This window comes from Cinclus cinclus, chromosome 8 (genome assembly GCF_963662255.1).
Source record: "Cinclus cinclus chromosome 8, bCinCin1.1, whole genome shotgun sequence".
In the NCBI taxonomy this organism is placed as follows: Eukaryota; Metazoa; Chordata; class Aves; order Passeriformes; family Cinclidae; genus Cinclus; species Cinclus cinclus.
In genome coordinates, this window is record NC_085053.1 from 24,312,920 (window position 1) to 24,326,944 (window position 14,025).

The window sequence follows — 14,025 nt, forward strand, 5'->3', positions numbered from 1 at the left end:
ACACTAAATCAAAATTAGCATGCTAAAGGCTGAACCTAGAAGGCAATTAGGTTACTAAATAGCATCAATAAATGCAAAATTAAGCTCTCCATGTATCCAAAATAATGTGTTTCCCACCTAATAACTTGTATCCAAATTCACGTTAGGCAGAGCAAAAAAATTCTAAAATATTTTCTCCTGAAACCAGATAGCATCCATTCAAAAATAAAAATCCTTTCTGTTTATGAAACACCTCTTCTGAAGTATGTTTTCCAGCCAGCATTCTTTCAAAAGTACAGACCACTGTTTATTTCACAGCATTTTGTCTCTTCTTGCAATAGAGTGGCAGCTCAAACAAGCAAAGATCTTAATTTGGCTTGTTAACTTTGGAACAGCAGGCAGCTGAGAATTTTTAAGTGATTTAAAGAACAACAAGAACAGAATCTATCTGAAGTGTATTCTAATTTCAGGGTAAAAATAGAGAAAGTATTAATGTTGCAAGTGATCTCTTAGGGATTTCTGGAGATTGTCTAGTTCTAGTAGAGGGTCAGCACGAGGAGGCTGCTCTGAATTGCATCTGCTGAGGTTTTGAATCCCTCTGTGGATGGAGACTCCACAGCCCCTCTGGGCAGCCTGTGCCAGCATCTTCAGTCCACTGGGGAAAAAAATCAAAACATGAGCACACAAAGGATAGGATTTGTGAGGAAAGGGTGAGGGAGCCGGGCCTCTTCATCCCTGGGAAGAGATGACTGAGAGGGGCCCTCATCCCAGTCTGGCAGTGTCTGCAGGGAGGGATCAGAGCAAGGACCAGGCTCTGCTCCATGGTCCCAGCAATGGCACAAGAGGAACAGGCAGGAAATTCCACCTGGACACAAGGAAGACACCTATCCCACTGGAATAGGATGCCCAGACAGGGTATGGAATCTCCCTTGTTGGACATATTCCAGAACTGTGTGCACACAACCCTGTGCCATGTGCTTGAGCAGGAAGGCTGAACAAGGTGACCCACTGTGGTCCCTTCCAAGCATGCAGTGATTCTGTGAAAGGAGTTCCTGTATCTGGGACTGGGAAGGAAGTACAAGGAGCTTTGTTCTCCCATCTGGTGCTGCCTGAGCCCTGTCCTGAGCCAACAGCAGCACCACATGTTGTGGTCACACAGTGACAGAGAAGCAGCAGCTCAGCACCACTGTGCCCACAGCCAGGGGCCCTTCCAGGACCGGGGCTTGTGAACATTTCAAATGGTTCTTCTCTGCTCCATCCCTTTCCTTCCCCTATTCTGTACAGCACCCCTATTTGATCAAATCTAGTAGACATACTACAAGATATGGAATTTCCTACATTTCAGTCTGAATTTGGCTCACATGGATATGATGTAAAGCACTCTTAATATTTCTCAGCTGTTTTGCACTCATTTTACACAGCTGAAATTCACTACAAAAGGCACTAGGCAGTCAAGAACCAGGGCTTTTGTGTTCCTGACTTCTGCAAAACAGGGATAAGATTACAGATTACTGAACTAACTGAAAAAATACTATTTAGTCAAGCAGAATATTTCAATGTTCTCCCAAGATGAAAATAGAGCCTTTCCAAAACCTCTTAGCTTCCAAATATTTACTGTTCTGATGCCACTTTCTCTTCTATTCTGAGTGCAGCCACTGCTTGTGATAGTCTATATAGCACCATCTGCATAAGCACAGTTAAGGACACTTCAATTTCTTCTAGTTCTGAAGGGCTCTGATTTCAAAAGACAGAGGTTAAGCACATAAACAGGACAGTGAAGGCAGAGTATTATTTTCAGAAAATAGCAAGGAGAAGCATTCCTGGAAAAATAAACAATGCCAACATTTTTCCACTGGCACTGCTCTGCACTGTATTTTCCCTGGATTCGAGAACCCAGCAAGATGAAATTTGGGAAGGGTGGTTGGCAGCTCTTTTAAAGGCTCAAAATCAGATAAAAACCTAAGGTACATTTAAGGTCTGCACTGTGCCCATCAGGAGAGATTGACCTGGACCTACCAATCACTCAAAACTAACACGATTCTCTATTTTAAGAAGCAATTATTCAAAGCAATTATTTCCTTAGTCAGTAATTGAGGCAGAGGTCACCTGTTATTCTATAGAGTAACCACAGATTTATTCAAATCCAAGCACTGTATATGAGAAGAATTTTGCATCTCCTCATTAGTGACTTCCAATGGTGCTAAAAAATCTTTAGGTACAGCACAAACTCATCTAGACATTTTTCCTTCATACTTTCAACTGTCCCAGGCTTCTATTGTGTCACTACATATACACACCTCTGTACATTCCTGAGTGATTAACTGATATCACATTCATGTTCATATTAACATGTGCAGTTTGAAATAAACACAGCTGCATTTATGTCAACGATTTTATATTCAAATATATCTGATTATGCTGAAATAAACACAGCTGCATTTATTTCAGTGATTGTACATTCAGATAAGGATATTTGTTCAGTGCAATGTAGTGTTCCTTCACACTGGCAGGGACACTGCTATTCTTTCTTATATTTCCCTCTATCATTTTTCCAGACGGAAAATTTTGAACACAGCCAGAAAAATGGAATCTGGAAAATTCATCTCAGAACCTGATATGTAGAAAATTTTTTTTGCTTATTCTCAAAAATTACTTAGCCATCTTTATATAAAGTATCTTTGTTGTTGAGAGTCTTTTTTCATTCCTTTTCTGTCAAAGAAGCTTACAAAAATCCCATGAAAACTTCTAAATCTGATGGAAATGTAAGTACCACGAATGTGCAAAATCTTAAGAACAGATCTGCATCAGGTCTGTTTCTGGACAACACCATCTTCAGCCACTGTCCTCCTAAGAAAATAGTTTGAATGGAAACAAGAACTGTAAGATTTTCCTTCCTATTATTTGATCAAAGTATAGTTACGCATGATGTTGATTTTGGCTTGCAACTATAACTTCTAATCTGTTCTTAGAAAATAATAAAATATTGTTAAATGTACTAACAGTCATTGACCATTTAATCAGATGTATCTATCAGGTGAGATCAAGGTCCAGCTCAGTAACTTCCAGAAATGGATGTCTATAGAATATCCTAAGAAAAAAAACAACTATTTGAAGACACCTCCCAGTATAATTCACTAATTTACAATTCACAGTTTATGAACTTTCTGAGCCAGAAATGGTGTCAGTGTTTAGTAGCTCTTAACTGATTTTTCTTTCCTGGGCTTGTCAGTTGGGTTTTTTATTGAAAGCATGACACGTGACAAGTTTTAGCATCCAGAATGATCTGCAGGAAGAAGTTCCACAGCTTAATTAAACAACATGTAAGGAACCATTCTCCTTTGTTTGCTTTCAGCATATTATCTGCTAGTTTCATTTGATGGCCCTTAGGTTCTGTACAAAGAGAACAGACAGGGAAACACTAATATTTTAACTAGAAATTGTGATTTTGCATACCTTTAACATATTATTCCTCAGTTACCTTTTTTCTAGACAGGGGATCCATATTGTATTTGATTGCTTTTTGTACTGAGGCTGTTGAAAATCTGCTATGAACTTACAGTATCTGATCACAGATATCTCCTCCTTTGTTTTTAGTTGCTTATTCTGGTACCTTTTGGGTCAGTCAAAGAACAAATCAACACATGTGCTTTAATACCAGCTGAGGAGATGCAAACATTTGGTAGGAGGGAGGAAAGGACTGGTCCTGAAGAAGGTAGTGTGAGAATCAGATGGTAAACTGACTGTGAAAATCATAATCAGCACAACAACTGCAATTAACATCCTAATTCTTTACTCTCATGGTTACACTAATACTTCCTGCATTTTCATGAGTTCCATAGGTCATTAATATCCATTTCCCACAAGTTATGCTATCTGACTAATGCCATATGTGTTGGCTGGTATCACACTGACACCAAGCACTCTCCATTTGTAAAAACGTCTTCCACACTATATCTGTTTAGATATTTGAAAGGTTAATATTTAGTTCCATTTGCAATGCTGACCTAGCAAGAAAGAAATTAATTTGGCATTACAGCAGTAACATCAATTTCCCATGTAACTTTAGTAATGCATTTACTGGAAAGAGATTAATATCAATTCCATAAATCATTCACGTGCTTTTTCCGGAGTTTGAGACATCTGAGTAATGTCATATATGTTAACTGATAGCACTCTATGCATGCTACAACCATTAATCTATGCCTAGTGTCATCATTAAAACACACAAAAAAATTAAAATCAATCTTTGGCTCCTTTTTTCTGACTTTTAACTTGCAGTAGTCCAAAGGTATTGATACTCTGATAGAGTAACACTGCTCTGAACTGGGAACAGACATGTTCAGAAATGGGAAAAATTTGCTAAATTATCCCTACTGGCAGCAATAACCACTTTGTGTCTTCCTGTGAAATGTGGCATAAATTACCATAAAAAAATAAGGAAATAACTAAAATGTTTCATTAATCAGACACACCTTGAAGCCCCAAAAGCAGGCTGAAAACAGACATCATCACTGGAATAACACAGCAACTTTCATTCCTTTGTTTCTATTTTACAGATGAGTATCCCTGTAGAAGTGAAAGCCAAAACAGTTCCACCTGACTTACTGATTCTAGATATACATGAGAGATTATAATACAGGAAATTTGGAATATCAACTAGTTTTGGCTCCAAAACTCAGTTTAGACTACTACTAAAAGTGTTTGCACTGGAAGAAAGTATCCTTACACAGCTTTTGTACTTTCTATTTCTACTGATGTGCTATTATGACACTCGCCTGTATTGCTTTATTCCTGTTCCAGGATATCATTGCAGCACTACTGAAATCAAGGGGAAGAAGGGTTTTTCTGTTCATTTAAACATAAACACACAGAGAGTCAGATTGTTTAATAATTTTGGAAGAACATTACAATTCTAGGTTAGATGGCAAAAATAAAACTATTTCCTAGGTTGGATTTCGGTTTTTCTTTGAACATGACACTTAACAGTATCATCATTCGTGCTCTTACTTTTAATTTTTAAACTTTTTACCAACAAAAATGCCCATTACAGAAAATGCTTTGCTAATCAACTTTTACAATATTTTACTAATCACAACTAAGATTAATCACCCCTAATTTTTGCCGTGTAAAGTTACATGTCAAGTCTTAACAACTGGGACACAAGCACCCCCAAAGGGCAATCCATCCTATATTATCTGTGCTTTTGTTCAGAAGATATCTTTCATGGTAAAGCTCAATGGCCTATTTCACGCCTGTAAGTGGTTACAATGAGATCAGCGGAATTATAATCACTTATTGCAATTTTGAGTGTTGTGCAAAGTGTTTTATAAGTACATTATCCTATTTTTAAAATATAGAAAGATATTTAAAACCTTAACAAAAATGATATGAGGGTACTTCTCAGTCATATGAGATCTCTTAATACATTGTAAGTTTTAACTTTTTTCAACTGATTAATATCATTTCCAATCCATCGGCACTGAATTTTTCATCCGGATTCTAATGCAAAATATTTTACAAACCTGCTGTAGGAAAGAAAAACTAATGTTTGTGAATCATTTTCATTGCAAGGTGGTGGTACAGCAGTTAACATAATTTGAGGCTTACAGTAATTGAGATTGAATCTAAAATTTTACAAAACTTTAATTACAACCTTTTGAACATAAACCACAATACAGAAATTACCCAATCATAACATTTTTTCATAAAAAAATAAGAATTCATCCGAAGGATAGAAGATTTAATGACTCTTGGCGGAGTTCCACTTTTTTGGTTGAAATGAGAATAAAAGCAGACAGCAGCTTCATTTCTAATTTCAAGAAACACAGTATTTTTTAACAGTTAAACAGCATTATATTTTACTAACAAGCCAAAATATATATTTTCAAAGCCTTATTAAAAGCCCCTGTATTTAACAGTGTGAATACTGAGATTTACGAACCTCTGTGAGCCAACACTGCTCCTTCAATTCTCGAAAGGAATTATAAAACAAGCAATTTGAGCCACAAGCAGCAGAAACTGTCGAGCTTGGGGTTTTTAACCCTCCTCTCAACACATCACAGTCTGCAGCCTGACTCCAGCTCCCTCCCATATTCCCTGTGAGATCCCAGGCCATCAGAAGGACTGGGGTGAACCCCAGAGTAAGCACAGGCAGAGCCACCAACCAACACATCCCTGGGGACTGGCAACCCAGTGACTCCAGGCAAAAGGAACAACATTGCAATTGTTGTTCCAGCGTTTTCTGCAGCAAAGCCACACCTGACAGCGTCAGCCTGTTTTTCATTTGCCAGTTCTCTTCATGGACAGCCCAGGGAGGCAAAAGCTGGAGAACAACCAATGCCTACCTCGGAATCGTTTTGTGATGGAGCCAGGAAGGCAACTTGTGGCTACAACCAGAAAGCAACCTTTGCACAATGAGAAAAAAGGTGGGGCTTTTTCAAGGGCTAAGTCATTTGGTTTTCTTTTTCACTTTGCAAAAGACATAAAAAGCTTCTCATGTATCCTGTTAAATTAACTAAAAATTTGTGACCTCAAGCAGAAGCAAAGCTACTGCAGATATCTAAGCTCCCAGAAAAACAACTGGCTTCCTTTACTGGAGGCATCATCTCCAAAAACATCTCTTACAGTTAAAATGACTAAGCAGATAAAACAGATCTTAGCCACAATACAGAATAGGTTGCTGACTTAATGGATGCCATCAGAAATCACAAGCACTAAGGGAACACAATACAGTAGGGGCAGCTGGATAAACTAAACTTTGAAGTTCTTTAGATAAAATGTCTGAAATACCAGCTCATCTTGAGTATGAAATGCCAGATTCCCTGAAGAACATGTTCATATCAAAATCTGGTCCATCCTCAATCAGGAAGGACTTCTTTGCATAGCAGAAATGAATACATCCTTTTACCCCGAGCACTATAATCTGCAAAATTCCCATTTTAACAGAACAGTAGACAGGATGGGAACATTTGTACAGTTGCATTGCTGCTTAACTGAAACTGTGTTAATAATTTAATGCACTAATGAATATTAGGAAACAGAATTACAACTGACCAAATGTACACATTTTGGATGTGGCATTTATTTCCTTCAAATTTTTGCTGTGCATAGATAGCTGCACTTCAGTTTTTCCCTGAAATTAACTCAAGTTTCTTGTGAAAACTGAAATTATCCAAAAGGTATGGTGTGGTATGCAAGAAATCTGAATTTTCATCAGTTTCTTTTATGCTAATGATAAATCAATGTTAAAAGCTTCTTTTGGCTGCATATATTCTTAAATATTAATACAGATAACAAGGAAGATTCCAAGCAGAACACTAGCTTGAACTATGGGAAACACAAATTCCTGACATACTTGCAAGTTGATAATTCTCCCTCTTCTTTACTCCTCTGTCAGTTATTAGTATGATAAAGGGCTCAGGCACCATTATTCATTTTCAGTAATTGCATTTATTTTACAGCAATTAATTTTTCCCTAGTAATAGATTCATTAAGGGTAAGTAAAGTGCAAGCCACCAGGTATGCTCCTTCTGAAAAGGACCTGGGCAGTGTACAGGTTCACAGGTTTTATAGAAGTCAACACTACCATGCTATTGTGAAAAAGATTGGACTGTCACACTGCAGAAGTAAATAGATTGCAAGGCATGTCATGTAATAAACTCTACATAGGATTGGCACCAGCTTATCTGAGTATCATGCTCACCTTGGACCACTGCCAATCAAGAAAGGCACAAAACAGCTGGAGATAGGCCAGAGGAAATAAAGAATGAGAGAAAATTTGGAAAATGTGAGCACTAAGGAACCCTTGAAAAAAATAGCAGTTATTTAACCTGAGGAGGGAAAGGCCAAGGAAAGATATGATAGCAGTTTTCCATTAAGTCAAAGAAGAAAGGAATAATCTGCTTTCTGTGCCCATAGGACTGGACAAGAATTAATGCTTTTTTGGTAAGAACATTTCTACATAGAAAGAAAATGTTTCTTATATTGAGCAAATTGCAGTGTTAGAATGGATTGCTGCTTTCTCATTGAAACTCACTGAAAAGATAAACATCTTTCAGGAATGGCAAAATAGTTTATTTTGCCTCTCAACAACAGAATGGACCAAAAAGAAATCCCAGTGCCCAATTCTATGTTTTAAGATTTTTTGAAAGTACAGCACTTCAAAACAACAAGCTGGACACTGGTTTTCAGACTACATAAAAACACACCTCTGTCTCAAACAAATTCATACTTTTCAATGCTATTTAATACAATAATGATAGCAATTACAAAAATGAAACTGCATTAAATAGCATTTCTTCTGCACGTGTTAATATTTTTCCTAATTTCTACAAGTTTAATACCCCTTCTCTATTCTGAAATATGTTTACTTCCATTTCTACAATATACAACACAGTCTTTGAAAAATAGGTCTAGTAGGAAACCTTCAGTTCCATCAACCAGACCTTTCAAGAAAATAGAGAATGGAGCCAAAGAAAGAAAAAACACTTACGGAATTACATTTAACACAACTTCTATTTTGGAATCATAGAATGGCTTGGGCTGGAAGAGATCATAAATATAATTTTGTTCAAACCCCCTGCCTGGGGCAGAGCCACCTTCCACTGTCCCAGGTTGCTCAGAGCCCTGTTCAACCTGGCCTTGAACACTTCCAGGGATGGGCAGCCACAGCTTCTCTGAGCCACCTGTGCCTCAACAGCCTCATTGTAAACAATTTCTTCCTCACGGCCAACCTAAATCTACCTTCTCTCAGTTTAAACCCCTTTCCCCCTGCCCTGTCCCCACAGGCTTGGAAAAGTCTTTCTCCACCTTTTTTATGGCCCCCTTTACATACTGAGAGACCACAAAAAGGCCTCCTCAGAGCCTTCTCCTCTCCAGGCTGGACTAGCCCAGTATTCCCAGCTGTCTCCGTAGGAAACGTGCTCCAGCCCTTGGAGCACCTTCTTGGCCTCCTCTGGACCCCTCCAGCAGGTCCATGTATTTCTTGTAGTGGGGACCCCAGAGCTGGGGGCAGTACTGCAGGTGGGGTCGGTTTTACCATCTGTTCTTTGGAAAAGGCAACTTCAATAGGATTTTATATTTAAGGTGGTACTCAAAGAGCATCAAGACAATCTCACAAATGTTGTATCCTACTGTTTGGACAATAGGATGGGATAGATTTCAACATGAATAACAATTTCATAAGTTATCCAGTATCAGTTAATTTGCTTTGACCAGTAAAGGTACTTGAAGCAATTACTTGGATGACATAGAACAAAAGATGAAGTGAATTTACATATGAAGTGTACACAATATTACTCTCATCCTTGCTAATACATTGTCATCATGAGAAAGTAAATGAAGGTATTAATTTCATTCATATTTGTGTTTTGGAAGTGTCTGAATATGCTAAGCAACATCACAGCCTCATCATGCTACAGTGTAAATAAACACAGTGTTTCAAATAGCACCTGCTCCTATCATATTCTATTATTACCAAAGTATGTAAAGTATGAGCATTACCTTTGAACTGAATAAATGTTTTAATTCAAAAATATAATTAATTCCATTGTTCAAAAACTGAAATTAAACCATCATGCAATGACTCACAATATTTCACAAATAATTTGATGACTGCTACTGATCTTTTTTATTGCAGAGAAGTTGAGCACAATAAAGTAAATTTCCCAGCTTGGCCATGATTCATTTCATAAGCCATTTTCTAATACAAAAATGCAAAAAAAACCACATAACTATTATGAAATAGCACCCAAAGTATTTTTAAAAATGCAGAACTATTGTCTGAACCTTCAGAGACACACCTTAAAAAATATAAACTCTTCATTATTCACTGCATCATTTGCACTTTTTACATAATGTAATCATAGGATTTAAACAACTCAATTTAATATTTATCCAGGAACTGGCAGCCAGTATTCTACCCTGAGGGATGTAACTCTTCATAAAAAGCTCATTTTACAAGACACTGAAGTAGTTTTGGCATTACCAGCACCTCTCACATAAGCCATGCTGAAAACTATCCTGCCAAATGCCTTTTCTACATATGGTGTTTAACAGTGCTCTGTAGGTCTAAAAGCCAGTAATAATAGATTTAAACTAAAAATCTTGTAGCACACATGCATGTAACACAAAAATTTAAACAATGCTACATTATCATGGATATATTTACCTACATACCCCACGTGCACATAAGCAATTAAAATTATTCTTTCAATTAATATGCTAACTATAACTCTTGTAAAAAATACCTTCTCTCTCAGTTTCCAGTAGCTTCCTAAAGTTTAATTCTCCCCTTGACATCAGAGGCACAACTGCCATTAACCTCAGCCATACAGGATCAGGCCACAAGAAACCCAAAGTAATATATTTAAAGACAGCACATACACATTTGTAAAATTGTCTTATTATGCAAGGATGGACTTGGCACTTTACTGGGTTAACTGCCCCAGAAAAGTTACAAATTAAATCTTTAAATAGCATATCTTAAATACTACATCATAAATACATAAATATTGCCACATAAATAATGACAGAATAAAATCCAGTTATGTATCCACATGTGCTTAAAAATGGACCTGATGAAATTTTTACTGTAGGCAACAGCAAACTTCACAACCTTTGAGACATTTGAAGTCTGATTTGAAGTCATACTGTGACTGATGGGAATCAGCTAAATTTGTAAAGTAGTATTTAATGTAAGTTTTCTTTAGAATAACGACACTTCATGAAAAGATGAGTAATAGTGTTTAAAGTGTAAATATATTGACAACTAGATAACACAATGCTGAAAATACTCACCACTTTCAAAACAGGCATCAAATATAAGATGTCCTTTTTTAGGCTGTCCACAGTAACCAGCTGGGAGAACAATATACTTGCTCACGTTCCCTGCTATGATATCATCACTTCTGATGGCACTGCCTGTTGCAGTAAAAGTGAAAAAAATGCCATGAGCATAAAAATCTATATATAATATATAATAAAAACCAGTAAAAGGCTACTCCCCCACACATTTCTACATAAAATAAAATGTGCACCATTTAACATCTGCACTAGTAAATGAATTTTTTCTTTTCAAAGGGAATATAATAATTTGGATATAATAATGGCATCATCTGTTAAAGCCTCTCTAAGGAACAAACCACCCAGCCTGGTTTCCTGCATGTTTATGACCTGTGGCTGAGCCCTCTCATATGCATAAGTCTGATATTCAGCTGGATCTACTTCTTTCAACAGGAACTCTCCAGCTCTAGATCCTGCTGGATTCCCTGAAATTGAACTCCTCATCATCTTCTGTATCACAACCCTCAAAAGGACCTTCCTCTCTACCAGCATTAATGAGATCCTTCTCCTGTATCCTGCTGTCCATTTTCCAGCATCATAAATCAACTTAGAACCTTCAAGACTGTTCAGTCCCACTCATATTTGAAATTTTAGAATCAATGAAAGGAAAAGACATACACCCATGGAGCCATGTGATTATCTGAGCCCTCTTTATTAGGAACCAAAACTCAGAAAAAGAACTTGAATAAAGATTATTTTTTTTTAATGCAGCACTTATTTAATGGTAAAATATATAAGGACATAAATTTTCCACACAATGGCATGACTTTTGTCAAAATACATCAGTACTGAATACACTGAAATCTTTATCCTTATGGTAAAATGGTATTAACAAATTGCAGTCTGCAAAATATTTGTTTCCAAATAGGGACAGAAGAACACTATTTTTTTCTCCATTTGAGATACATACAAGAACGTAAATAATTGTATATTATATCATACATTCATATTACAGTGTAAGAAACACTCAGCACATTCTTCACTATTTGCAGTTTGGACAAGAAATATTTAACAATAGAAAAACTATCTTCTGTATTAAAGAAAATGAAGAAATGGTATGGCTTCAAGTGCAGAAGACATGTGATGGGATAATGGCATGATAATATCTTATTTCACTCTGATAAATAGGGCTACTAAGGCTTCTAGAAATAGACTTTTGGTCTGTACTGATTTTTTTGACATTTAAATGGGTTATGGAGGATGATAAACGTGACATAAAGCTCAATTTGTTTTATTTTTATATTAAAAACTATTTCACACAAATGTTACAAGCAATTCATATTGTCCGAGTGATGAAAACAGCCAATTAATTAAAAGTGACCTTTCCATACATAAAAGTATTCTAGAGGCAAAACACCTTAGCTGAGGTAACAAACTATACCAATGTATTAGTGACACCATAATTCAAGGGTCTGTCAGGCCTTCTATCATATACCCATATCTTCACAGGTACATAAATCCCACATTAAAAATTATGCCAATCCGGGTCAACATTTGGCATATGAATCCCCAGTCTTCCCCAGGAAGAAATTTGCAACTTACTCTCCTTGGGAAGTACTACAACAGAACAAACAAAATTTAGACCTTTTACTTACTTTATCATAATCTAAAAATGTAGATATTTAATAATGCATGATAGTATTTTTTTAGCAAAATTATTATTTGTAACCTCTGGGTTATTTGTTTTAGATTGAATAATTACCCACAGACAGCAATCTGTGGCATTTGTTTTCTTTAAGTGTATAATTGCTACTTAGGATATTTTAGCTGGATGTTTTTTACCAGTGAGCTGAAACAATTTACTTAAAGCCTGGAAACACCAGAGGCAAACTGAGGCCTGGATGGGGCATCCGTGCATCTGCATGGTTGTGATCCTGCCCCTTGATAAAATTCACCCCTCTGGATTGTGCAAGCTGCAGTGCAGAGCAGCAGCCAGAGGAAAACCACTTCATCAGCTTCACCTGGGTTGGATTAATATATACCTGTTGCAGTTAAGGTTAGTCAAGTTGGACATTTGCAATCAAACATTGTGGAATCAAGGATACAAAGAAAAATTAGTGGAAAACCTGCAAATCACCATGAGTGCCTGAGCTGCCAGGGACCAAAGTGAAAGAATGGGAGGCAGGCTGTCACCTGAGTAGAGCTGTTTGAAGACTGAACTCCTCTTGGTAAATGTTCCCTTTTAAGTCTCAGCTAAAGTAATAGGCCTCTTAGAAATTGTAAAAGATAACTAAGAAACACCCCTTAAAGATGAAGAAACTAGAAAGGATTACATTCATAGCACTGCCACCATAAGACAGTGGAGGAAAAGCAGGCAGAAGAGAGAGTTACATCTCCCTGGCAATTTAGAAAATCTGCCAATGGAGTCTTTACACAATGCAGAAGGAAGCTGTCAAGTAACTGTGTCCCAGCAAAAAGTTTCCATCTGCTCCTCCTGACCTAATGTAGCCCTCCAGGAATGAAAATAAAATCATCAAATAGCCTGTAATTCATAGTCATTTAACAATATTACTCTCCTAGCATGTTCCTTATTCCACAGTACTTAGAATATTCAGAACACACTGTTGCTATATTTTCAGTTATATTATCTTTAATCTCTAAACAATGCAAAACTGCTGTCTTTGAACTTCACATTATCAAACAGCACAAGGGCACCACGTCCCTTCCGGCATGTTCTCCTTGGGTGATAAAGAAAACAGCCAGACCACTGCCCAAAATGAACCTGTATGAGACCATTATAAAACATGGCTTCATGCCTGTCTGTTCAGCAGATGCAGAGAGTGGTGCTGGGAATACATTACCACCCTCAGATGGAGAGATGGGCTACCCTGGGCTCCAGTCCTCTGGCCAATAAAGAGATCCTGTCCTCACAACTGGGGAGACCTAAGCAGATTTTCCTGGCTGGAGGTAAAAATGTATGATAGAACCTTGTGGGGAAGGGAAATAGCTCTCCAATCTGAAACAAACTGAAAGGGAAAGAAGAGAATTAACTGAAGTACATCCTGCACATTCTACTTAAGCAGACCAGATTCTCCTTTGAAAATAAGGTTAGATAAGAAAAGCAAAGGCAAAACCTAGCAAAGAAATTGTCTCAGAAAGTAGTTCTTATTTTGTCAATTATTTTTCTTATGGGTTGTAAGACACATAGCTATTTTATTCTAATTCTTCATAGCTTAAACTCCAGGAGGCTACAGCAAATCCCTA

At 37.1% G+C, this 14,025-nt stretch overlaps 1 protein-coding gene across 1 annotated transcript in view; it reads right to left on the minus strand.

The window, feature by feature from the left end:
* Positions 1-11,347, minus strand: part of AGBL4 (AGBL carboxypeptidase 4) — an 848,931-nt gene extending 837,584 nt beyond the window's left edge. Inside the window, exons 1-2 of the mRNA XM_062497943.1 lie at positions 11,308-11,347; positions 10,777-10,899 (exon numbers count right to left, since the gene is read on the minus strand). Coding sequence (XP_062353927.1) covers positions 10,777-10,899; positions 11,308-11,347 — 163 coding nt within the window. The remainder of the gene's footprint in view (positions 1-10,776; positions 10,900-11,307) is intronic.
* Positions 11,348-14,025: the final 2,678 nt, after the last annotated feature.